The sequence below is a fragment of the Pangasianodon hypophthalmus genome, chromosome 7 (assembly GCF_027358585.1).
Source record: "Pangasianodon hypophthalmus isolate fPanHyp1 chromosome 7, fPanHyp1.pri, whole genome shotgun sequence".
NCBI lineage: Eukaryota > Metazoa > Chordata > Actinopteri > Siluriformes > Pangasiidae > Pangasianodon > Pangasianodon hypophthalmus.
The window spans coordinates 8,148,130-8,176,031 of NC_069716.1; the positions used below are offsets into that span (position 1 = coordinate 8,148,130).

At 38.3% G+C, this 27,902-nt stretch overlaps 2 protein-coding genes across 2 annotated transcripts; both read right to left on the bottom strand.

The window, feature by feature from the left end:
* Positions 1-570: 570 nt before the first annotated feature.
* tcirg1b (T cell immune regulator 1, ATPase H+ transporting V0 subunit a3b) lies at positions 571-18,493 on the bottom strand. Its single transcript, XM_026940706.3, has 20 exons — positions 18,264-18,493; positions 14,624-14,743; positions 12,209-12,287; positions 11,827-11,975; positions 11,623-11,718; positions 10,951-11,142; positions 10,695-10,777; positions 10,184-10,277; positions 9,766-9,978; positions 8,678-8,828; positions 8,446-8,585; positions 5,862-6,019; positions 5,664-5,754; positions 4,721-4,839; positions 4,410-4,623; positions 3,625-3,744; positions 3,013-3,102; positions 2,250-2,370; positions 1,445-1,616; positions 571-1,315 (listed from the first exon to the last, which is right to left on the bottom strand). The coding sequence occupies exons 2-20, from the start codon at positions 14,738-14,740 to the stop codon at positions 1,222-1,224; spliced, it is 2,493 nt and encodes an 830-aa protein (XP_026796507.2). The 5' UTR covers positions 14,741-14,743; positions 18,264-18,493; the 3' UTR covers positions 571-1,221.
* Positions 18,494-19,324: 831 nt separating this feature from the next.
* prpf19 (pre-mRNA processing factor 19) lies at positions 19,325-27,132 on the bottom strand. Its single transcript, XM_026940728.3, has 16 exons — positions 26,903-27,132; positions 25,013-25,162; positions 24,821-24,897; positions 24,464-24,605; positions 23,680-23,753; positions 23,483-23,548; positions 23,340-23,381; positions 23,142-23,216; positions 22,478-22,553; positions 22,246-22,355; positions 22,006-22,161; positions 20,950-21,019; positions 20,668-20,841; positions 20,481-20,563; positions 20,154-20,259; positions 19,325-19,911 (listed from the first exon to the last, which is right to left on the bottom strand). The coding sequence occupies exons 1-16, from the start codon at positions 26,919-26,921 to the stop codon at positions 19,814-19,816; spliced, it is 1,518 nt and encodes a 505-aa protein (XP_026796529.1). The 5' UTR covers positions 26,922-27,132; the 3' UTR covers positions 19,325-19,813.
* Positions 27,133-27,902: the final 770 nt, after the last annotated feature.

A 27,902-nucleotide genomic window follows, 5' to 3' on the forward strand; every position in this document is an offset into this window, starting at 1 on the left:
AAAATCACGTTATTGCATTTTCATGTTTTCTATGATTTATGTGAGGTGTATTTTTTCATGTAACGTGTTTATTTACCAAAATAGAAAATTCTTAATTTCTTGTTAGGTTATCCTACAGTAAAATTTATTTCATGTGGGTCCAGACATTGAAATAATTTTTTAATGATGTCAATATCACAACTTTTATTTATAACTTAAATTATTATTAGACATTTTATTTGGATATTATAAATTTTAATTTTATAAATGATCTCTTTGCTGCCTCATTTAATTCTAATGGGAACAGTGAAAAAGTAAAAATTAAGGACACTGAGGTAAATAACTATAACTATGAAAATGTATAACTAATCTTTTAAATTTGCACATATACCTACATAAATACATTAAAGGCACTACATTATGTTACATTGTGTCTTTAATGGAGAGAACTACTGGACCATCCTCATATTTCCTCATGAGAAAGCATTATTCAAATACATGTTTTGCATGAAACAACGAAACAAATACGTTTGATTTGGAGGGGGTGGAGAGACCTACACACAGAAATATATACACACACAGAAATATATATACACACAAATATGAGACAAGTTTTATTGACTTTGTATTAACTTTTACTGCAGCGTTACATATTTCAGTTATAAATCATATCTCATTGGTAATGCAAGTAATTAAAATACTTTACATGTAGGACATCAAGACAGTGGATAATTTATATAAAAACACATAGCAAGAAGCAAACACCCTGGAACAAATAATTCCCTTTGATTCATCTGAATTTTTTTAATTCACTGATTAACATTATTGGAGTAAAAAGAAAAAAAAAGTCTGAAGTTTAACCTTACTGTTTCACACAGACAAGAACAGTCTTTCATATGGATAAAATCTTCCTGAGTTACATTTTGGTGCTCATTCTATCTGAATGAACTCTGGAATGCATCATGTATGTCATCACATCCCATAACAATATGATTTTATTTATTATGAGAAGCTATGAGGTGCTGTTACCACAAACCAAATCCTTTAACCGTTATAAGAAACCCTAAAACTGATTTCCGATAAACATAAAAAGGGAATCTTCCACCATCATGAAGACTGATCTGAAAAAGGAACTTCTTCTCCATAAACCCCAAGATGACATGGATAAATTAAACAATAGCATTTTGAAATGTTTGGGTTAAAACACATTGCCTAGGCACAAAAGTATTTGATAATAAACCATCATTTGGTTGAAGAGAAGCTGATCAAGGAGGCGAATGCAAATGGACTGAGCTTGTAGCCTGCACCACTGTAGAACTTGTTCTGAAATTCGACCCTGGGGGAAAAAGAAATGAATTTCTTTTGAGACTTAACAGAGGAATTATAAAAATATATGTGCTTAGACAAAACAGTTTGTACCATAAACTACTGTGTGCGTATATGTGTGTGTGTGCATTGCTCTCACCAGTGAAGTCGAAGAGCATGCAGAAAAGCCGAGAGACCTTCCATGATGAGAAGAATAGAAACTGTCAGGATGGCGAAAAAAGCAAATACGAACACCATGATTACACTTCCAACGTAGTCATGATTTGAGAAGGAGTTGTGCATCACCATCACCCAAAGCACTTCTGACAGCTCTGTAAAACAGTCACACACACACACACACACAAAATCAATATGCACAGTAAAGAAAACAGGATCTTCGTTGTCATTTTAAATCACATGTTGTATATACAAAATAAGACTAGCTGGTAATTTCCAATGTCAACAATTACTTGTCAGAATTGATCTCCTTTCAGTAAGTGGCCAGGGCTGAAAGCCTGCATAAGACTAGCCTAATGTACAGTGCCTTGCTTAAGTATTCACCCCACCCCCCCAAACTTGGTTTGTGTGTGGTGGATTTCATCTTGCTTGAACAACTGTGTTTAATTCTGCTCGAATGTTATAGCAGGCCATGAATCTTGGATAGGGAGCTGTCAATAAATCATGCTATAATATTAGTCTGTGTCCACTTATGCAATTCAGATCAGTCAGATCAGAGATCAGATCAGTCAGATCAGAGATCAGATCAGTCAGATCAGTGAGTTCAGACGGCCCTTGAACAACATTTATCACGTTTCTGTGTTTTTTTTCCATTCAAACTTTCCTGGATATTTAATATAACACTCTTTATATCATTTTACACCCGGGACTTTAAATACTATTCCACATTTAAAGTGTATGCTCAGCCTAAATGCTAAACATGTCAGTAGGAGTTACGACACACTCACGGGCATGAGCCAGACTGAGGGCCCACAGACGCAAATAAGAGGCAGTGTTGGAGATGCAGCCCAGACAGTACTCTATGGTGTGGATGGCTTGGTGCATGAAAACATTGGCTCCATCAAACTCCTGTTCAACATAGTTAAAAAGACGAGTACAGACAGAAGGGATTATATGAGTAAACTCAATCAATAGTGCAACATATACAGACATCTCACAATTAAACAATCACAAGCCCTACATTATTTTCATGCCTTCTACTGTAATCACAACTTAACTGTTGTTGTCTGCCATTTCTTTTGTCATGCTTCTAACACACTAGGTGGCCAGAGACTTCCATGAACATATTGTGAATTTTAAAGCTCCAGTTATGACAAAATTAAGTGCCTGAGCAACTTGCAGAAGGCGACATCCAATACCCGGTGTTTGTTTCTACCCACTGGCAAATACAAAATAAAACTTTAAAAGATGAAAACGTTTCTAAAATTAACAGGCATGCTAAATTAACATTAGCAAGCTAGTCTTTACTGAACCATTCAGATCATTGGCTTTACGTTAATATGCGTTTTAATTGAACAGTCCAATGCAAATCATTCAGTTAAAACCAACTATTAATACTGCTTTCTCCATGTTAGCTGTGCAGTAACTTTCAATTCGACAAATAGTTTATAGTTACATAATAGTTTTCATAATATTCAAAATTAAAAGACAAACTGGCCTTAACTGAAGTTTGGCCACTGCATTTTTTTTTTTTAATTTTCTGTAACTCACCTCCTCTTCTTCTTCTGCTGCTTTTGTATCAAGCTCGTCCTGCTGAGCATTTATGGAGCCGTTTTCTGCTAGTAGAGGACGCCTGTCACCCTGCGGAACAACAGAGCATGTCAAAATGCTAGCACAGATATAACTATCTATCTAGTTTTCTTATGGTCAAGTGCAAAAGTTGGCATACCCTTAAGATGAAGTGAAGAAAAAAAATTGACTTGATAGCAAAAAGACATTTCAAGTTAACAAAAACTGTCTAAAAAAGCAAAATGATACCTATTCATAAGCTTGCATTTCCCTCTCTGAAAGTTATATAAATATACTCAAATAACTCTAATAATCATACACTTCCTTTTTCAAATTAGGCCATGAGGCTTCTGGCAAGAGCTTCAGCTTCTTCTTCTTCTTAAAAACTTGTTCATTTTGCATAATGGAGTGGTTTGATGTCTTGTTGAAGTATACATCCATATTTAATTTTTAACATTTTGGAATATCTTTTTTGGGGGGAAAAAAAAAAAAAGGAAAATAGAGGTACTAAAAAAAAAAAAAAAGAAAAAAAAAAAGAAAAAAAACACAAGGGGATGCAAACTTTTGCCCTGAACTGTACAGTTGTAAGCAAACCCTTAAAGCAGCCTGGCGTTTCTTTTTCCTGAAGGTGATGTACTCATGGATGGGCTTTCCCAGGAGCAGAACAGGAACTGAACACACTGCCACAATCACCAGAACCTTCTGCACCGTCATCTACAGAGAGAACAGAGATATTGCAACACTGTTCATATCTAACAAACACATAATTTAAATAGTGTAACTGTCTTTAATGATTACCATACATCAGTATTACCATCATTATAACTAATCCTAAATATAAGCCTGACCACAAACCTAATCTTAAAGGAATGGCCACATTGTGAATTATACGACAGCTGGCCACAAATTTGCATGATGTCAGTGGTTGGGTCTAATACTGCTTTAACTCTCAGTAACTCAAAATTAATTGTTTTTATATATATACATAAATACAAGACCAAAGTAGACAAAATGAAATGTAGTGATACTGAGGTGCAAAACAAAATCCTCCATGAATAAATACTGACACGGTTGTTTGTATGCTTGGTCTTATTTCTTTATTTATATGTTAATTTCTTCATTAGCATGTTTGTTTGCTCAAGTTTTTTTTGTTCATGCATGTATGCATGTGACCATCTATGTAACCATGTCTGTTTTATATCCTTGCAGGTTTATGTAATTCTATATATAACACATTTTAGTATTCAGTATATATGTATATCAGTAGGTATTTATGATACTGCTTTGCTTGGCAAAAATTAATACATTTCATTTTGTCTGTTGTGCTCTTTAATTAGTTAAAAAAACAGCATAATTTTTAAAAGACATCTCTCACAAACCTGGCCACTGTAAAGTTCTTGATTGCCTTTATTCTCTGTAAACAGGAACATATCTATGAAGTGGATGAGAATACTGGGTGCTTTGTCTGAGTGCATAGGACCATAAGCAGCCCACTTAAAAATCACCATGAAGATCAGGTAACCAAACAAACACAGCATGAAACACAACTCAGGAAACAGCACCAGAAACACACTGCTTATCTCCCCAAAGTGTCTACAGAGGGAAAGAAAAAGAGACATACATAGACGCAATAGTTATAGGAAGTCACGCCACAGGTCATAATGGAGAAAAAACAAGCACAGATACTCACATATAGTTGAACAAAGACAGACAGACTCCGAATGTCATGTGGATGATTCCAATAATCACTGACATCTTCATCTTATAGGAGTTAAGGAACGTCAGGTGGTTATTAGACATTCCCCAGATCTGAAGATAACAAAGATCATGTATTTTCCACCATTCTAAACACAGTGAGACACTAAATGCACAAAATAATAATTATAATCAGAAATGTAGTAGTAAAGAAGGGGAAACCCTAAACTTCAGCTGTCACAAGACTGTGAGCACATGGACATGCAATTATGTTATGTTAGACGTACTGCTGTAAGTCATTATTTATCAAACAAAGAAGTGATTGAGAGTGCAATAAAGTTGAGGGTATTTAAAAGTTCTACCACAATAAGTGTTTAAAATTTGCAGGTAAACCCAAAATGCTATTTAAAAATGTACACAAACAGAGCATACCCTTTAATATCTTCCTGATTATAATTAAATAAACTACATAAACGTATTTGATACATGAAATACCACTGTGTCCTTTGGCATAATGTAAAAACAGCATGGAAACTGAAATAAATATTAGGTTTAAAATGTTTTAAGTAGGGATCACAATATATTTAAATTATCGAAATATCGCAAATGTAAATGTCATGATATGCATATCGCAAGGGCTTGCAATAACCGAATGCTTTTAATACTTCAAAAAGTAACAAAAAGTCAAAGTTTTAGGGTGACGCAGATAGCAGCGAATGCTTTCTTTTCCTCAAAAGAACACGAAATACATATGTTGGTTATGTCATTTTCAGTTTATATGTTTTATACATATAATTTAAATTGATTTTACACACTTATAGCATTATTGTACTGCATATCGCATTATTTAACAAGTTATCGCATATCACATTTCTCTTCAATATTGTGCAGCCTTAGTTTTAAGTGTTTAAATCTTCTGGTCTCAGGAGCAGGCTTACCGGATCAATGCCAAATGGATAGGGTCCAGTAAATACCCCAGTAACGTTTGGATCCAGCGTGAGGTATGGATTTGTCCTGAAAATCTCATCACTGACAGAAAAAGATAGCGCTTTTAACATGTTTTCTCATACACTTAAAAAAGTAAAGAACGCTATAAAATAAAAACGACCATTTTCATTGGTGTGTGTGAGACGTACGTCCAGTTGTAGTGGTTCGCATGGGGGCGAATGTGCCAGGATGAGGGGAAGACAGCAAGGCCTCTGCTGAAGCACTCGTTGTAGATGGCACCAGTGTAGATGGAGAAAAGTCCCATCAACAGGATGAGATAGCGTCCTCCAAACATCATACGCCAGATCTGAATACAGAGAAGGAAAAACCTAAATAAGTACTCTCTAATAGATTTGCTAATCTCTATCTAGTGCATCTGTAGAGTATCTGGGATTACCACAAACAATAGGTTTCACACAATTCACTGTTCTGAGAAAAGAACAGAAAATCATTTTACTCAAAACATACTGATTAGAGAAGCCTTAGGGCAGTTGTTGGGGCAGCAGTTAAATGTGTATCTGGAACACATTTTCATACAACTCTTTAATGAAAAGTTGAATAAGACTGCTTTTGCACTGGGTGTTTTGTTCTCAACCACCACCAACACAACACATTTTACATGTAATCCTACAGCAATTTAAGCACTTTAAAAAAAATAATAAAGTACTGCTGCTAGTGATTTTACTGGACACAATGGAGAGCATCCAAAGCTCTCAGCCAGAAGTGCAAGTTGGGAAGGCGTACAAGTAAAACAAACATTAAATATGGGTGTTGGTGAAAAATTAGTCATGTTTACGGTTTATGACATGTTGAATCAAAAATCTTCCATTGCCAATATTCCAACATTGCAGTATGATTAAAAATAACAACTTGGCTATTTTTGGGACATTTTCTACTACATGATGTAATGTCCCACTTCAACTCTGGCTGCATACAGTCTAAACGCATAAGCAGCTCTTGACTGCTTTTCTTGATTTTCTGCCTCCAAAGCTCCAATGAAGGCAAACAACCTCTTCAGCAGTCACCGATCTTTGTTTAATCTTTATTGCTGATACTAAATCTAATCTAGACAGCAAGCTAGGCTAATACTACATAGAACTGGTAAGACAGCTGTTATGGTTACTGTGTATGCATTGTGTGAGGACTTATCTTCATATCGGCATAAATGGAGTCATTTTTCTGTTTAAAAAAAAACAAAACAAAACTACAAAAGAAAAACATTTTCTCTCATGTCTATCTTATGGAGCCCCTAAGTGGACATGGTGATGGAAAAAAAAAAATTAGATGGGAGGAAAATTTCTATTTCAATGCTTCTGCATTCCCCAGAGAAACTTTGTATTTTGTACTTTGCGTACACAAAGTTTCTCTGGGGAATGCAGAAGCATTGAAATAGAAATTTTCCTCCCATCTAATTTTTTTTTTTCCATCACCATGTCCACTTAGGGGCTCCATACTATCACCCTAAGACCTTCATTTTTTTTACTGTGTAATGGTTGGAGGCTTAATTTCACATTATATATTTTAGTCATGTATGTGAATTTAAGAACTGCCCTTAGATTTCTGTTATACGCATGGCCATAACTAGCTATTTTTTTTTACCTCTCACATAACAATTACGAATCTACAAATCTCCAGTTGTCAAATTCAACATGGAAACAGTGATATCCTGATAGCATTGTGGCAGACTGTAGGCTACTATGAGGAAAAACATGCATTCAATACCTTCCCAATCAGTGGTGATGATTGGTTTTCAGCTGACTTCAGAGCAGCTGAGGAGGACAGTTTAGGTTTGCCCATGGACTTAGGTGCAACGTCCCAATAGATAGGACAATTCATCACAATTTTATCAGAATGTTTGTGTATCACATCAAGCATTTACTTGGCGGTACAAAAACTCAGAACACAGAGCTAGAACTCTGTACTTTGGTTCGGTTTGCACCTTGTTACTCAGTTTATCAGCTCACAAAAAAAAAAGCTTTCCACACCCCAAAACACACTAGATGTTTGATTCATGTCCTGTAATTGGTTCGATTCAGTTGGTTTGGTTCACATCCGAGTGCAGCTACTATGGTCTTACCTACTTAAAGAACCACAACAAAGGGGAAAACATACCAGCATTCGATTCAAACGTACTAAACGCTGCATATGTGAATCAGACATTATGTTTAGCTCTCAGGATAAACTACCCTTTCAGAATTAAAGGCTAATATCTGACATAGCATTGCTATAAATGTCTAAGTATATGCAAAAGCCTATAAACGAGTGTTTACAAGAGCAATTGGCATCTTCAGACAGCTCCTAAAATGCAGTATATTTGTCCTGCAATATTAAAAATGTGCTCATGGCATGTTGTGTTTGCTTGTTTATTGCTTTTTAATGCCATGTCAGCAACCAGGCATAGCATGTTGTGAGGCAATGGATTTTTCTGTGTAGGCAGACGAAACCATGAATACCAGTGGCTTAGAGCAAATGTATGTCTGCATACGTGCACTACTTCACAGGAAGATGAAACCACAGAAGTAGGTGAAGACTTCCTGTTTTGGACTTCACTAAAAATTTTGATGTTTTTTTTACAGCCTGGTTTACAAGTGAGGTTTGAGTAAACAGTTTTCTGTTCTTTCCTTTGATTTGTCAAAAGTGTTGTTTGTGGTAAACATGCAAACACCAAACCTACAGTTGGCAGAGATTAGGATGAAAAAAAAAAAAAACCTGTGCCAATGTATTCTGTTTCACCTCATTTGTGCTGTTCCTCAGTTTGGGGTCCTTCTCCTCCAGCACCATCCATAGAGCAGCGAGTGTCATGAGAAGGCCGTGTCCCACATCCCCAAACATCACCGCAAACAGGAATGGAAATGTAATGATGGTATAGAGTGCTATAGACATATAGGGAAGGTGAGACATAGAGAAGGGTGGGTGTATAGCTCTGTTACATACTGTGTGTATGAGTGTTTGGTGGGGGTGTTACCTGGGTTGACCTCTCTATAGCTGGCTACTCCGTAAGCATCTACAATATTCTGGAAGCCTGCAGTGAAAGCATTAGTGGGGAAGAGGGTAGGAGGAGAGGTGCTAGGGGGCAAACGATTGTAGAATGAATCAACGCTGCTACCACTCTTCCTCTGAGAAACAGAAAGAGAGACAGAGAAAGAGAGCATGATTCCACTTCATCAAGATACAACCAGATACGACAGATTTGTACTGGATCTATAAAGCTGGATCTAATGACCTTCAAACTGATGCCTCCTACCTGAAACTGATCTCAAACTATATTCTGAAGAAGAAAGTGTTTGTGCTTCAAAATGTCTGCGACTGCTGTGTGAAGATTTAGGAAAGCAGTAAGCATGTGGCTATTTACTATTTATTCCTTCTTTTTTTAACCAGCTGTTTTCCGCTGAACTATTATTTTAATTAAGGTAACTTAATTGCTTCTTAGACCAAATGTAGAAATCTGGCTTCTTTGTGCTTCTGATTAAATAAGGAATCGAACAGTAAAGGCACTAAAAATAAAAGGAAAACAGTATGAAAAGATAATGTGACCAACACTGGATCAAAGCTAGTAATGACTATTTAGCATACTCAATTTTATACGACGTTTTCTATCATCTTATAACAGTTTTGATTTTTTTAAATTAGTTTTTTAATGCAGGTTTTTTAGTTTTTATTACCTCGAATTTTCAGAGATACCTTAAGTTAGTCTTTAAACATTTTACTTTCAGTTTTAGGTAGAGACTGAACGTTGAGCTATTTTCCTACATGATCTTCAGAGAGGAATGCAAGCATACACACTACACATTGTGTAACATCACTGGAATGAACTTCAGCCAACCACCACTTTAAACAGAACTTAAGTTGCACAATAGTTCTAGTTTCCCCCCTAGTTATATTGTTACACAATTTTGGGATCTTATTTTATTTCTTTAATTGAATTTCAGTTTTAGTCTTAAATAACCGTAATAACCCTGGTCCCTGCTAGTGCGCTAATACTAATGATGATAGCATTTTATGATCAAGTGCTCCTTTATAAGTGAGAAATAGTCCTGAGTGTTGAATTCTCACCCCTCCCTCACGTAGGGCACTTTGTAGAGCAGGAAGCTGGCTGACGGGGCACCATGCCTCAGCGATCAGGCACTTTTCAGTGACTGAGGGGCTGCAGAGATTCAGCACCATCTGAATGGCTTTGCACTTCTGCACCCGCACACGCCACTGTGGCAAAACAGCCACGGCACGCATTAGCAACTGCTGCAGGTACTGTTCTGTCTCTTTCATCACCTGTTAAGGAGCAAGAAAGGAGAGAAGAAGAGAGAGAAGCTGAGTGGAGACGGAGAGTAGGAATAAGTTGTATCTCATGCAGGAAATGCAAGACGCCTGAAAAAATGAGGACGCACAGAAAGTAATTAAATGCATGAGTACGTTGTGATCGAACCGGTTTAGTGGCACCTGAGAGGATGAGATTAAATGGAATGGTTTCACTCACTGATTTGATGTCTTCGATTCTGGTCTTGAGTCCGCTCAGAACCTGCTCTCTCTCTGCCTGGCTCTCTGAATATGGGAATGTCTGTGTGTGGAAGCTGGGGGTGTTGCAGACAACTCATTACAGTTATTCAATTTGATTACTTTTTCATTAGTAAAAGCTAAGAAGTCTCCTACATGTACAGTATAAGTTAATAAGATTGTTATTGATGTTTAGAATACACATTTAAATGATTTAATAAGGTTCGGCAAGAATCTGAGCTGAAAGATCATTTCTTATTAAATCAATGCAATCACAGCCTTTTTTTTTTTTTTTTTAGATATAAACACTAAATTTGATATATTTTTATAACCAGAACAAGAGTGTGTACAAAAAGAAATGGGATTTCAATATGAAAATATTACACATAAGCATTTAAAAAAAAAAAAAAAAAAAAAAAAAAAAAAAAAAAAGTTCCAAACTGCTGTAAACTTCTTGCTTTTCAATGCAGTGAACTTACAGCACTAAAACCTACCAATCACAGATCTTCTTCACCTTCTGTCCAATCTGATCCCCCCAAAAGGAGATGAGGAAGATAGTCCACTGCACCATTTCACCCTGAAACACAACCACACCAGTCAGAAAGAAATCAGGAACAATCCTCACACATTCTCTTTTCAACAATATGCCCATCTTAAACTTGTCTGATACAGTTTATCATAATTCATAAGCTCAGTAGTTTCATTAAGGATCACTGATTGATATGACAATATGCCTGATTAATATCTCACACTTTCGGGATGCTCCAGCTTCTCGTCCATTTCTCGAAAGTCCACGATGATGTAACCACGACAGGCACGCCAGAGCAGCCTCTCGAAAGCCGGTACCTTCCATGGGTGCACGACGCCAGCCACAAAGCTGAGCCTCACATCCTGCCTGTTCTCTGCTAAACCCACTGGATCAAACGAGGGAGGTGGCGCCGTCTGTGACATCAATATTCATATAAAAATATATATAAAAAATCTTATATACATAAAAACATGACACATGCGTTTTTTAATTAGGTTTCAGAACCTACACTGACACTGGTATTTTTCTTATATATCACATACATTTTAGTCCAAATGTTTGCACACCCTAACGACAAAATGAAGACAAACAAATGTAATTTATACCAAGACATCTAGATTTCAAAAATATTCCAAATAGTATGTTCTCTTCCTGACGTATTCACTTCCACCAGATTTGCTTGGCCAATATTTAATATATCTGTTCATTTGACACAATAAGACCACCTTCAGATAAAGTTGGAAAGATGTTCAAAACTTAATTTCTTTGGTTCTTTGGTCTTGGGGAACATAAACATTTGCACTCAAACTGCAGATATACACTTAGGAATAATTTTCTGTAAAATAAACCCTTCAGATCCAAGAAATGTGATGTGTGTGGAACGTAGCCTGGACCTGAGAGGTGGTGAGGAAGTGCATCTGAGTTAGCACTCCTCTGTACTGACACAGCTGATTCAGCTGAGCTCGGATGCTGTCTCTGTTTCTGGAAACCTGAAACAGTAAAGAACAAACAGGTATAAGAAATAAAGCTAGTTTACTGTGTGGACTTTCCGACATACTCCTCGACACACACACACACACACACACACACACACACACCTCTCTGAGCTCCTGGGCTAAACGCTCACTCTCCTCCTCGATAGTGAGCAGTTCTCTAGGCTGCGGGGCCGGGGGGCTGAGCAGGGGGTCCTGCAGTGGTGTGTGGAATGATGGAGAGAGGGAGCGTGTGATCTCCTGGTCCAGAAACGCTGTGTGCATATTGCAAAAAAAACACAAAGAACAGAAAAGAATGTCAGCACAAATGGGTTTGAATTTGTAGCATACTGTATGTAGAAATAAAGATCAAAATTCATTGCATTTGTAGAATCTGAGCATAGGGACGAACCATTTAACTTAAATATAACGATGTGTAAAAAGAACAAAAAGAGAGTGGTATGGATATAAAGTGAAACACTCAAAGGAAACTTCCCACACTACTCACCGAAAGTCTTCTCGAGCTCCTCGCATCTTCTCACCTCATTGACAAACTTCCTCTGAAATGCGTTTACATTCGGATTCAGCTGAGACAAAACAAGAGACAGGGTGAATACAGTGTTCAGGTGAACAAAGCTTTTTAAATCCTCTATTAACAGGGTTTATATTTGTTACAATTCTTGGTGATGATAAAAACCATTCAATTAATAAGCATGTGCTTTGGGTAGATTGAAGAAGTGCAGTGCTGTGAAAAGGTAATTTCACGGTTTTTGCATGTGTGACACACTAAATGGTTTCAGATCCTCATACAGAATGTAATACTGCAAAGAAAATATGAGGAAACACACAGATGATCATTTCATCTACTGAAGAAAAAAGGTTATGCAACACCTACAGTCCCCTCTGAAAGCACTGGAACAGCAGGGCCAATTCTTTTAGTTTTGTTATACACATTTAGGTTTGAGATCAAAAGATGAATATGAGACAATAGATCAGAATTTCGGCTTTCATATCCTGATATTTACATCTAGATGTGTGGAACATGGCACCTTTGGTGGCAGACCACCCAATTTTTAGGTGAGCAAAAATATTGGAACATATAGTCTTAAAGCAAATAACATTTAATATTTGGGTACATATCCCTTGCTTGCAATAACTGCACCAAGCCGGCAACCCACATACATCACCAAACTGTTGCATTCTATTTTTGTGATGCTTTTCCAGGCCTGTACCGTAGCTTCTTTCTGTTGTTTGTTTTGGGGAGTTTCTCCCATCAGTCTCCTCTTCAGGAGGTGAAACGCATGCTCAATTGGGTTAAGGTCTATCGCTTATCACTTTATCAATTATCACTTTTAATGGGGGCTATATGTCAGCCATGTGAAGAAGTACCTGCCCCATAAACTTAATAACTTGCATGTTCTTGGATGAACTTCCTGTTTAAGGTCCTGCCACAACACCTCAATGGAGTTTAAGTCAGGGCAACTCCAAAACCTTAATTTTGCTTCTTTTGAAAGCATTCAGGGATGCTGTCTTGCTGCATAACCTAAGTGCGCTTGAACTTCCGGACACAGACTGATGACTGGACATTCTCCTTCATGAGTTAGTGGTAGAGAACAGAATTTATGGTTCCATCAATTATGGAAGGCACAAGTCACCCAGGCACTGAAGCAGGAAAGCATCCCCACACCATGACACTACCACCACCATGTTTGACGGTTGGTATGATGTTCTAATTGTGGAATGCTATGTTAGCTTTATGCCAGATGTATCAGGACCCATGTCTTCCAAAACGTTTTACTTTTGACTTATCAGTCCACAAAGCATTTTTTTTGGCAAATCTTGGACATTAACTGAGGCTAGTGATGCTTGCAGTTCCTTAGAGGTTTGACTGGGTTCTTTTTTTAATTCCTGGATGAGTCATCGATGTGCTTTTTGAGAAATTCTGGTAGGCCACTTCTGGGAAGAGTCATCACTGTTCCAATTTTTCTCCATTTGGATATAAATCGCACTGTGGTTTGCTGGAGTCCCAGAGATTTAGAAATGGCTCTTTAACTCTTTGCAGATTGATATATGTCAATAGATTTCTTTCTCATTTCTTCTCGAATTTCCTTTGGTCGCAGCATAGTGTGGAAAGTCTCTATTTAAGTGATGTTTAGATTCAACAGGGCCTGGGTGTGTAACTGAACCCAATTATCTATAAAGTTTAGTTAATTGTGCATTTAAGGGGCAATTATTTGTGACCATACTAACAATACACGTTCACTGGCTCTATGGTTCATTTCTACATGCTTATCTGATTCTGTGTGTATGTGTATGTATGTGTGTATCTGTGTATCTGTGTGTATCTGTGTGTGTGAGAAACGGAATATTGAGCAAAGGGAGATGGCAGAAGGAGCAGTAGCTCCTTTCTTGCACATTAATATTACATTCTACAACATTTTATTTCTCACATTCTGTTTGATAAAATATTAACGTACAGTGTCATAGATCCCATGGATCAATTAAAAAAAAAAAACAAAAAAAAAACCATCAAGATCTAAAGTATCAACACTTTGGCATCAGTCAGCCCATTCTTAATTCATATATGTGGTTACCTGATCTCACCTACACCCCAGTGTGGCTTTGCCCAGACGAAACTGGCAAGGACAAAATATTGGGGGGAAAAATGAAGAAAATACCAACACTGTTTTACCATAGATGTTATTAATAGTAAAAAACTAATAAACACAGACTGTTAAAGGCTCTTTAAAGCAGCATAGCTACTCAAGAGTGCACCCTGTAGCTGTTTTGAATGTCAGGTATCTAATCAGTCAAACCACTTTATGCAAATGAATATGAGAGACTTTACAAAGCGCTGAATCTATGGATGTGTGAGAGGGACAGAGAGAGAAGGCACATGTTAAAATTCCTGGCTGCCTCTTACATCTCTAAACTCGACAATTCCCAGCTCTCCCAGCTCGCTGACACAGTTGTAGGCTGCACCGGATTGCAGGAAGAGCTGCACCAGGCAGACCTCCTCACTGCGGAACATGGAGCCCATGACCTGAGACAGACAGAGAGAGAGAGAGAGAGAGAGAGAGAGAGAGGGGGGGGGGGGGGGGGGGGGGGGGGGGGGGGAGAGAGACAGGGGAAGAGACAGATAGGACAGAGAGTGAGGGAAACAGGAAGGCAGAGAAATAGGGTGATAGAGGAAGAGACAGAGAGAGAGAAAGACAGGGAGAAGGAGAGAGAAAAAACAGGGAGACAAAGACAGGGAGACAGAGAGAGAGAGACAGGGAGAGAGAGAGAGAGAGACAGGGAGACAGAGAGAGAGAGACAGGGAGACAGAGAAAGAGAGACAGGGAGACAGAGAAAGAGAGACAGGGAGACAGAGAGAGAGAGACAGGGAGACAGAGAGAGAGAGACAGGGAGACAGAGAGAGAGAGACAGGGAGACAGAGAGAGAGAGACAGGGAGACATTCAGAGAAGTGAAAACACTCAGTTATCACATGTCAGTTTATCATGTTCTGTTATGTCTATAATTGGGAGTATGATGTGGGAAATTCCTCCAGTGGACACGCGCGCGTGTTCACTCACTCACTCACACACACACTCCTATTTTCCACTGGATGCATGTCTGTCAGTTAAATCTGCACCTAAACCTGGTTACAACTGTCTCAACAATATTTTCCAGTCTGAGCATGACTGTACTTGAGTTTAGAATTTTATCTAATTTATCATCTCAAAAATATGAACATTTGGCATTTAAAAGAAGTGGGAACAGCATTAGAAGTGCTTTCTATGTAAGTTAAATCAGGTGACATTCGAATTGTTTATGTTCAGCCCTGTTCACATTTCAACAGCATTCGCATAAGTCATTACTGTACAGTTTACTTTTAATATATCATGTAGAACAGATGTAGACATTTACATTTACGGCATTTGGCAGACTCCCTTATCCAGAGCAATTTATCTCATTTATACAACTGAGCAGTTGAGGGTTAAGGGTTAAGGGCCTTGCTCAAGGGCCCAGCAGTAGCAGCCTGGTGGTGCCAGGATTTGAACTCTCAACCTTCCGATCAGAAGTCCAACATCTTAACCACTGAGCTACCACTTCCCCAGCACTTGGAACAGCACTTAGACAGAACACCAGTATTTTTATATATATATTAAAAAAAAAAAAAAAAAAAAAAGCACATTGTCATGGTGTGTGTTCTATGAGAGCATAGCGCTGCTGAATTCTCGATTCTGATTGGTCAGCGGGTGTTGATTAATTTTCTACAACAGCAGTGCTGACAGTAGTGCAGCTGTAAGGTTTATATTAATGTGCTCACTCTAATACGTTATCGTTTCTATAGTAACAACTTATATAGGAACTTGTAAAGCAGATTCTCCACATGAACAGATTTCTAAATAAGTGTTTATATGGTGAAGTTGTCTGTGATTAGTGTTTATTTAGCATTCTTGTAAGGAGTCTCCAGTGTCTGTGCTTTGTAATTATATGACAAATAACATTTTATTTATGCATTATGTATGTAATTTGTCAAAGACAACATAATAAGCCAACAGCCCTGCAGAAATATGGCGCAATGGGTTGGCCAAGTGCACAATTTTGAAACAATGGGATGTACAGGGAAATAAGAGTATTTCCTCATAGAAAGCACATGGTTAAATATTAACACAGTTCCCATTTCCATTCTGTACAAACTTGTTGTACGGTGATAAACTGGAAGGAGGTTTCTGATGGACTGGGTCTTCGGGATGAGAATATTCAAGTACTGTCCTTATATAAGATTTAGAAGCCTAGTGTCACACCTCACCAGTGGTTTCACATAGCACTTGTACGGTGGACACTTCACATAAGCAGAATTTTTAAAACGTGTGTAACTTTTGAGATGGTGAAATTTTCTGTGAAGAAATGTTTATTTAGCATTTTTGGAAGAAATCAATAGTGTCAGTGTTTTGTAATGGTCAGATTTAAAGCTGTAGTGTTGCCTCTACAGGAGAGTCTTCAGTATAAACAACTGTTTATTGCTGTTAACATTTCCTTTCTGTACAAAGTAGTTCTACAGTGATAAACTGTAAGGAGGTTCCTGATGGCCTGGGTCTTCAGGATGAGAATGTTCAAGTACCATCCTTTATATGAGATTTAGCCTAGTTACTATCCTGCCTTAAAGATCTTTATAAAAGACGTTTACTAAATCACAGCTTCTGCAATTTGGTTTCATTTTTCTGGTCTGGTTTTTGTAGCCTCATGTTACATCACATCAGCGGTTTCACACAGCACTTCTATGGAGGACACATCACATGAAAAGAACTTTTAAAATGTGCGATACTGTTGAGATAGTGATGTTTACTGTGAATAAACATTTATTTAGCATTTTTGAAAGAAATCAATAGTGTCAGCTCTTTGTAATGATCAGAGGTAAAGCTGTAGGTTTTTCCTCTACAGGAGAGTCTTCAGTATAAACAAACTGTTTATAGCTGTTCTGTACAAAGTAGCTGCACACTGATAAACTGTAAGGAGATTTCTGACAGTCTGAGTCTTTGGGATGAAAATATTCAAGTACTGGCTTTTATATAAGATTTAGCTTAGTGACAGTCATACCTCGAACTCTTCTTAAAAGCTATTTAATAAATAAAAAACTTTCCAGCTTCCATAATGTGGTTTCCTTTCTGTGGTCAGGCTTTGTAGCAGATGTTAGTGTTATCTCACAGCAGTGGTTTCACACAGGAAATTTCATTCACTGCATAATTTTGATAAGTTCATCTTTATAATTTCATTATTTCAGTTTCTTGTTACAAGAGTTAAGTACCATAAGATGGACAGAAATATTTTAGGTCTCCTTATATTTACATTTAGGGCATTTAGCAGAACATTTAGCTTATCCAGGGTAACTTAGCTAAGTGCTTGTCTACTTGGGTATTGAAGGATAAAATAAATATTATAATTATGACTTTTAGTAAATGCCTAAAGCTAATGTTGAAGGTGAATGTACATTTGAATTTCCTTAAATTAGAAGTGGACAATATGGCAAAAATATCACGAACATTAACAGGTAGTTTTGCTAACAAAGGTGTTAAAGGTGAATGCGAAAATGAAACTGTAGGCTACAAACTAATTATTTATTCCTAACAACTATATCTACTTGTTGTATGAATAACACTAATTATAAAAGCATTGAAAGATGAAAATACCCACAGCAAAGTGTATTATGAGTTTAATTTCATATCGTCGACGATAATATTATATTTATCTATCGCCCTTTGCTACTAGAAATCAACTTGGTCCACCATTAACTTTGACTGGAAATATGATAGAGGTTAGAAACTCCCAAAGAAACAGGCAAATGTGCGAACAAAATCAAATATATGAGAGAAAATGATAAATAATTGAAGGAAGCAGTGTTTTCACACACACACACACACACACACGGGGAGAGTAAGTGGTGCGCTGGTTGTGCTCCATTGCTCTGCATTCCTGCAGTATCCGCATCCACTACACATATTTACCATCTGTTCACTACCTCACCGTCAGTAAAGAGAAAACAAGTCATATGAAACCTGCCTGGTGTAAAACTTACCCCTGGATGGTGAATAAATTATTGGCACCAAATAGCTCTCAGGAAAAAGAGTCTTCGGCAAAATTCCGCAAGGGTTTCCTCTCTGTTCACAGCGTTAATGAAACAGCTACAACGAACAGCTGTACAACTGTCTCTTCAGGTTCCCACCCGTATTCCAGGAAATCACGCCTCCTTCACTGGGATTGGCTACAAGTTCCTACAAACACGCAGCCGATTGGCGAGCTGACAACGAGCACGAACAGTTAGCCAATGCAACGCCAAGACACGAGCTTTGTAGGAAAATAGGTAGGAAGTGTAGCAGCAACAAAAGCTGATTCACTAACTTCCTGTTTCTTCAGAGTCACATGCTGTCAGTTAGTCACGTGGCGGTAAAACTCATTCATTAGCGTGAGAATTAAATAGAAACATGAACTATCTTATGCTACAATGAACTGTCTACTGTAAATCGCGCCTTTTGTTCTTCGTGTTTCTGGTTTTATATATTTTTTGTTTGGTTATGCAGATTTGTTATGTATTTGTAGCCTCCCCCTGGCACTGATTTGTTTATATTGTTTACACTCTAGCATATACGTACATCATATCCTCATTGTGTTGATCTTTAGAGTATTATAATAAATTAAAGAAAAGAAAAAAAGGATGCTTTCATCACCTTGTGTACATGTTTAAAAATTGGTCTAATTCTCAAACTTGAGTGGTTTTTATAGAAATCAAAGCAAGACCAGCATTAAATCCATCAAAAATATTCATTAAGAGGTGACAAAGTTGAAATGAGAAACATTTATTTTGTGATTTATCAAAAGATATATTGATGCTTTTAAAGATATATATTTCTTTCTACACCGTTCCCTACATAGGCATACCTCACTGCTCAACTTGTAGCCATTTGCAGATTTGAGTAGTTTACATATTAATACATATTAGCCAACAAGTTACTCAAGCAGAATCCAAGCCCTTGTATGACAACAGTATAATGTAATTTCAGATTAATCTTTGATACAATATTAGTTTGTAATATGATAATTCATGTCACACAGTTTAGTCAGTCACAATAACACCAGACATTAAAAACATCAAGTCTTTATTGAAATCTAATTTGCATTAATTTCTGTTTTCAGCTCATGGCAGGGTACAAAAAAAATTAGGCACAAGAGACTAACAGCAACACCACTAAGCTGGAAAAGAAAAGCAAGCCCTACAAGTACAGAGCAGGAAAAAAGAAGGTTGACAAAAGAACAAAATCATTCATAGCTACTTAAAATCTGTAAGCAGAAGCTCACATGAGGAAATGGTCATATGATTGATTACCAAACGGTAGACAATGTGTTCACCAAGTTCACTTATCACTACAGGGTATTGTGTATGTAAATCATTCGGTATCCATCTTCATCCGCAAGATAGAGACTGTAAAAATCATCACGGTCCTGTTTGCATTATGTGGATGGGTTCTACTGCTCTTGGCTTCTTCCTTACACACTAGAATGGATCATGGACTAGAACATAACTCCTATCTCTCTCACTTAACTTCTCATTTTATCAGTTCCTCCTGTGTCCTACAGGCTGTAGAACTTGAGGCTTCTGTCCATTCCAGTAGACGCCAGGAACTGAGCATGCTCACCAAACGCCACACCTGTCACCAAACCTGAGTGATCTATAGAAAGCAATGAGGAAAAGCAGAAAAGAGAACAGAAAGATAGAAAAGGGAACAAAAATCCAGCATGTGTTATATCACTTCATTTTCAGCAATCTCACTCACAGTTATTAATTTTAAAAGCTGCAAACAATAGCTTAGGGGAAGTATGAACACTTAGGAAAAAAGGAGACTCAACACACTATTTGATAGTAGCATGTGTTTTTACTTTCCATGTATAATAGTAAAGCTGCTGTACGTACCGGTGAAGTTGAGAACCTCAGACCACTGTTTGCAAATGTAGACTCGAATATCAGACCCTCCAACAGCCAGATATGTACCACTCTGATCAAACACCAGAGACTTCACCTGCAGATCAACAGGAGGAAGAGGAGGAGGGGGAGGAGAAAAGGTCAATACTGGTTTATTGCACTCATTTGTTTACTTAGTGGCCTTCCATAATAACAGGATGCTAATGAAGCATTAACTGATGATTTCAATTTCTTTGCGATTTGGTAAACACAACTGCAGTACATATGGTAATATCTCAGCAAATCAACACTTCCAGTAACTACAAAACAATGACAAACCTCATAGTTATTATCCAAAGTAATAGTCTTAAAGTTCTTCAGCTTCCTCAGATCCCACAGTTTCAGAGAGCTATCCTGAGCACCTACAACAGCAAGACAACAATTCAAACACAAATAAAAACAAAATGGAGAAAAAAAAAAAAAAAAAAAAAAAAAAAAAAGTTACGAAACCTTATGGATCACTTACCAGTAGCAAGGTAGTATCCGTTCTCGGAGAAGGCGATGGCGGTGACTGGGCCAGAGTGACCGGGGAAGTTGGCCACATTGGTGCGCTCCTTCAGATCCCAGATCTTAATCTGCGAGTCTGCCGTACCAGTGCCGAAAATCAGGCCGTCAGGGTGGAACTGAGCACAGGTCAGTGCTATAGCCAGAGGGAGGAGAAGGTGGTTATGCAAACAGGCAAGAAGCACACAATGACATTAGAGAGAGAGACCAAGCGAGATCATAATAGAGAGATGGAATTACGCACCACATCCAGCTGTCTCATCAGTGACTTTGGTGAGAACACGACCAGTTTGGATATCAGAGAAGGCCCAGTACTAGATGACAAAAAAAACCAAAAAAAAAGACCAGAATGTTAGAAGTGGTGACGTCTGAAGAACAATCATCACCATATTTTGAAAACTATAGTGAAGAATCATATCGGCAGTGAGGTAAGCCCCAAGCTGCACAGTTGGCTCTGTTTTTCTTTTCAAAGAAGCCTCAATGTTACACCTTTACTGACAAATAGGAAAAGAATTGGACTTGCTTACTGAGGTAATAAAATGCATCCTGTTTTAGGAGTTACATGTATCTTTTTGCAAATGCTATTTAATGGATGGCAAACTAAACCTCCTTCTACCTGTTCTGTTTCCCAACAAGGGTGATACCCTGTCAAGAATCAGTTATGGTTACATTTCCAGGGGCAGTTTTTTTTTTTTTTTAATCTGTAGCTGCCTGGCAGAAGTTCAACAACCAGAAAAAGAAAATAAAACCTACACCTCACTGACGTTCACAAAACAGTTTTTATTTGGTGCGTCTAAAACTTCACAGTAATACAACACCGCACGCGAGCTACTCATTCTGAATCCTGAAGTCTGATGCACTTAACATGTCAACATTTTTGCTAGGCTGATTAATCATGCACGTCTTGTGACAGCTGATCTTTTCATAATCAGGAACAAGCTGGTATGTGGTAACACTGACAAAACAGGGCATAGAAGTCATATACTTCTCTCTTGCTCCTACATGCAAGAGGAAACGAATATGATAGCCAGACTGGAATGTGCGACACAAGGACAGAGTGTCACATCTCATAGCTGAAATTTTGACCATGTTTTTTTGAGGTCACAAACTTGATGTACTACATAATCATATACTGGTTCACTGCTGTTAGACTGTATTAATGCACTTAACTAGCTAACTAGCTCACCTTAAGCTACTATATTACATTACAGCTATTATATTACATTACAGCTTTAACTTGCTTCAAATGCACCTCAGAAGTAATTTTCACATTACGGTGCGTGTTGTGGGTGTATGTTACCTGATCCTCAGATGAACTGAGCAGGTAATCTCCAGTAGCATGCAGGGAGAGGCCAGTAACTCCTGCCTCATGAGCTCTAACCACCTGCACACAGTTTCCTGCTGCGAGTGACCACACACGGATGGTGCTGTCCGGGGACGCCGAAAACACCAGCGACTGTGGAAAAAGGAAACATGTGAGCTTAATAAAAGTTCAGAGATTTGTATGCATGTGTTATGCAGTAAGAGGAAGTCTATGTACCTGAGATGGGTGGTAGATGACAGAGGTGACTTTTTTGGTGTGGCCTTTGAGAGTGGCCACGATCTGCTCCTCTCGGCGATCAAACACCACCACGTTCTTATCCGCGCCACCTGGAGGGTGAAAGAGAGAGAGAGAGACAGAGAGACAGAGAATTAACCTGTAGTATAGACATCACAAATCTAAGAATAATGTGGAGTCAGCTAGGTGATGTTTTGTGTGTGTGTGTGTGTACCTGTGAGCACTTTGTTGGTGTCTGTGGGACACATATCCAGAGCAAGGATTCCAGGAATGCTGGCACTGTGCAGACCCTGAAGAAGGAAAAGTGGGAAAAAAGCTAATTAAATTTTTAACCTGGAAGCAGCATATTTACCATACAACAGGGGTATGCAACTCAAAATTTGTACTGGTCCAGCTGCATAAAATTCCTTGCTTACTACTGTATGACTAAACAGTTACTACAAGCACTCACTTCTTAATGCTTAACCATTAGATTATAACTATAAATGACATTTCAATGTGAAGTTATGTTTTGTTTTGTTCTGGCACTTAACATTACCACTTTTGACTACAGCCATGGACTGTGAACAGATGTCTCTTTTGAGGCAGAGAGGGTAAACGAAATAAAACATCTAGGAATATCTGGGAAAACCTTTTCCTTTCTCAGGGAGGTGCCTTAATAATTTACATAAATGCATGTGGCTTGTTGCTGAGACGGTGAAATATAGACAGTTTTTTCCATGCATTTGGTTCTGCTACAGTTATTTCAAGTGCTTGGTGAAATTTTTGATCTGCTGAAATTTTGCTTTGTCTATGTCCAGACTACGGTCCAGCATTTTACAACTGCTGCCATAGAACCTTGTAACCCACACTCAAAAGCGAATGTAAGACAGACTTACAGCATGGGAGGCCACTTGGCGATACTTGCTGAGATCCTCGGCTCTGACCAGCTCTTCTGGCACTGTCTTTCCCCTCTGAATTCCAAAGAAACATATAAAATCCATTTTCAGACCTCGATGTCTAATAATAATAACGCAATGATCAACAATGTGACATGCAATATAAATGTAATTCTTCAGAAACTATCACACTGTTACCTTCTTTCTTTCGGTGGTCAGGACAGTGGCCTTGTCTTGCAGCTGGGAAAAGAGAAGACAATGTCAACAATACAATTAAAGCAACTAACCTAAAGTACAGTGATTTAGGTGGAGATAGGTGACAGTTGTGGTGATGAACTTACCTTCTGGATGATCTCTGGAGTCATTCCCACCTGTTCACTGACCTCCATGGGCTCACCACCCGCACCCTGAGCAACACACACATTTCAACAAGTGAATGAATCAATCTACCATACATAAGATGCCTGAAATTTTAGACAGATTATTAATGAATTCAGTGTATGTAAATGAGCTGAAGAAACTCTAGATGAGCACTGACCACGGCAGCGGGCTGGGAGGCAGGAGCAACCTGGGGAGCAACCAATCCGGCTTGAGGTTTGAGTGTAGCCAAGGCTGCAAAGGCAAGGATTATGGGCTTTAATATATGCATGTGTACGTATGTGCATGTTTACAAAAAAAATCCAGAGAGTAACTGCAGTGTACTTCAGTAATAAAAGATATAGTAAAAATTAATAAAGGTTCTGTTTCTATGGAAATTGCTATATCTACACTATAATTCTTCTTTCATCTTGATGCTGTACACTTAAAGGTTGCACAAAAAAAGACCTAAATAAATAAATAAATAAATAAATAAATAAATAAATAAAAAAAGGTGTAATCAAGAAAGTTAGCCACAATGACCAACACTAAGAAAAAGTTACAAACTCTGTTGGCTTTATTAAGCATTCATACGCATTATGTATAGGGTTCATACAGATTCATCAAAATGAAAATTCGGGATGTTATAGGACCTAATTCTTTGTTTTCAAGGACTATAAAAGAAGTGGAACTTCTTTTATAGCCAAACAAGATACTGAGTGCCAGGTGAGAGAGTGAAGGTGAAACCATCCTTAACAGTGTGCTATCAGATTTCAACTCAAATGGAGTTGTTTTCCAAAATCAAACAATTAATAAATTAACAGATCAATAAATAAAATTATTTCATGATGTGATGCATGTCATGAAATAATTTAATTCAAGCACTTACATGCACAGCTTGCAAACCTTGTGATTACAAGAGCATGCTGAATCTAGAAAGTCCTATAAATCTGTGTGGAACTCACCTTCTCTGGCAGCAGTGACCTCTTTCGTGAGACGAGCAATGACCCTGCAGGCGGCATCGTGCTGGTACAGTGCGTGTGACAGCTCCTGGCGTGTTGTCTGCAACTGCTGGCGCAGTGTGAAACTGTGCAGCATCACTGCATCCTGAAAGAAAGAGACAGTGTGTGTTCATGAGTAATGCTGGTTTTATACTGCAATTACAGCAGTCAATTAACACACTGTATGACATGATCCTATAAAATCTCAGCCAAATTCCACAACAGATTAAGAGATAATATGCTCTGTGTCAGATTATAAAATGAAGCTGCAAACCCAGCTTGAAAGGGAGGGCTTCAGAAATGCAAAAACTTGTCACGTACCCACTCATCTTGAAGTGATTTCAGAATGGCAGGGATGCTAGTGGCAGAGGGTGCCTTTGGTCGAATGGGGTGAGAGACTATACATGTGGACAGAGCAAGACAATTTTGAAGCAATAAAAATTTTGTTGAGAAAATAATAAAAAGGTTTGAATAAAATCAAGCCGTAACTGCCTCCACTATTGTACTATTTACCCTTGATGTCGACAAGCTGCTCCTCGGACAGAGGCTGCCCGTTAATGGGATCGGCTCCATTCTCGGCGATGTATTTCTCGATGAGACGGCGTTCAAATACCTGGTTGGAGACCGGAGAGACGCATGGGTGCTCCGGTACCTCGTTTGAGACTGCACACAAGATGGAACGGTACACTGTTAGATCGTGCAAATTTACTCTAAAGGTGCAATAAATCAAACTGGCTGAATGCTGATCTGTTAATCTCTGTGCTCTGTTCTCTACTTAGCAATGGGTTCATGTTCATGGGTCACACTGACTTTGGGCAGTTGAGACAGAAAATAATATTTAAAATGAGACCAACCATGAATACATGTATGTTTTGTGGAACAGTAAAGACATGAAAAAACACTTCTCATATGTGTGAGGGCAAATAGATGTAATGTCCGTCCATCCATCCATTTTCTATACAGCTTATGCTACACAGGGTGGTGGGGAGCCTGGAGCCTATCCCATGAGACTCAGGGCACAAGGCGGGGGACACCCTTGACGGGGTGCCAACCCATCGCAGGGCACAATCACACACACTCACACACTACAGACAATTTAGAGATGCCAATCAGCCTACAACGCATGTCTTTGGACCTGGAGAGGAAAACAGAGTACTCGGAGAAAACCCTTGAAGCACACGTAAAGTCCGCACACACGGAGTGGTCAAAGCCCCAACTCCGGAAGTGCGAGGCAAATGTGCTAACAACTAAAGGGGCGGTCACACCAGACCTTCAGCATGCGAAATTTTGTCGGAGACCGCTGTGAATATGTGCAGCAACCAGATATGACAACAAACAACACCTTGGTGCGTGATTATTATTATTTTTTTTATCCACACATCCGACATGGTTCTCTTTTGATGTTGATTTTATATTCTTTTAAAGCTGCGTTGTATAAAACTGGATGGTGAGACACCACTATAATCAGTGCGTTCTCCTTCTTGGATTTTCTGAAGATGTTTCGATCTTAAATGTGTTTATATATTATATATATATATATATATTATATATATATATATATATATATATATATAGAGAGAGAGAGAGAGAGAGAGAGGAAAAAATAATAATAAAAATTAAGTGGCCATATATATATGTATACACATACCACACACAGTATACATTAATATTTAATAATAACATTTTATTATTAAATAATATTTAATAATTTTTTAATCATAGTGGAGCCAATACCAATACTAAACTAATATACATTTAGTATGGCTCCACTTTGAGTAAAGAAATATTAAATTTAGTAAAATTATACAAAAAAGAAAAAACAGAGGGATTAATACCTGCCTATATTCTATATAATGAAGAAATGTACATTGTGTACACTGTACTGCCTGAGTGGCCTCTCTTCTGCCAGTGAAGGACACTTAATGAATCATAATCTTAATGAATCATAAGAACATGGTGGTTGTTCTGAATCAGGAAATCAGACAGGTGCATTTTTATGCAGATAAACGGCTGAAATAAGACCTGGCTGTTTGGTTACAGTCCACTCGGCTGAATCTCAAACGGTTCCCTGTTTCCTACACAAGTGCACTTCATACAGTGTGAAATAAGGGCCTTCACACTGCACTGAGGAACTGAGGAGCCGTTTGAGATTCAGCCACCGCGACAAGTTTACCGTAACGTTACTGCTCTATCTACACGGACACAAACCACAGCATTAACGGCCACAACCTCGCTGTCAAAATACACTCCAAAGTTCAACTTTAACCAGATTTGCTGCTGTGTAAAATGCTTTTAACTAGCAGCATTAGCTTAGCTTCCGGCTCAGAGGCTGCAGAGAAAAGCTCTACAGCTCGCTAACAGCAGCTAGCTAGCCACCTGACAAACAAAGAGTTTTAAACTTACTTGCACAAACCAAAGACATTTTCAGTGAGCGGACGTGCCTCTGGTCTTTTAATTCATGCAGGGGGAAAAAACCCTCGCAAAAGAAAATATAAAGTTCTATAAAACCGCTAAACTGAAACACGCTAATCTTTAACACAGCTCGAGCTCATACATACATGCCCACAATCGGAACACGTTGGGAACCTCGAGCGCGGAGGGACCGCGGTGCATTGTGGGATAGCAAGTCCTCCACAGTGAGACTGTCCGCGCCAAAAAAAAAACAAAAACAAAAAAAACAAAAAAAAAAACAAATTAGTCATTTTCACAGTTTCAAACCATCAGAAAAAATATAATTTTTTTAAATTAATTCAAAATATCAGCTACAAGTGTGTCTCATGGAAATATGAATATATTTTATTAATTATTATAATTTATTAATTATTCATTATTTCATTCTGCTATTCACACCGAAGTTTATATTAGTTTGTCTGACACCAGAAGGGTTATTATTCTTCTATCTGTGTAAGACAGTTCTACACTATATGGAAAAGTTTGTGGACACCTCGCCATCACACTCATGTGTGCTTGTTGAACATCCCATTCCAGATTTATTCCCCATTGCAGTTATAATGAGCTCCACTCTTCTGGGAAGGCTTTCCACTAGACTTTGGAGCATGGCTGTAAGAATATGTGCTCATTCAGCCCTAAGAGCATTAGTGAAGTCAGGTACTGATGTTGGCTGAGGAGGTCTGGAGTGCAGTCAGCGTTCCAGTTCATCCCAAAGGTGTTCAGTGGGGTTGAGGTCAGGGCTCTGTGCAGGCCACTCAAGTTCTTCCACTCCGACCTTGGCACAATCATGTGTCCATGGAGCTTGCTTTGTGCACGGGGCATTGTCATGCTGGAACCGGTTTGGGCCTCTTAGTTCCAGTGAAGGGAAATCTGAATGCTACAGCATACAAGGACATCCAATTCAGTTGTGTGCATCCAACTTTGTGGCTACAGTTGGGGAAGAAGCACATAC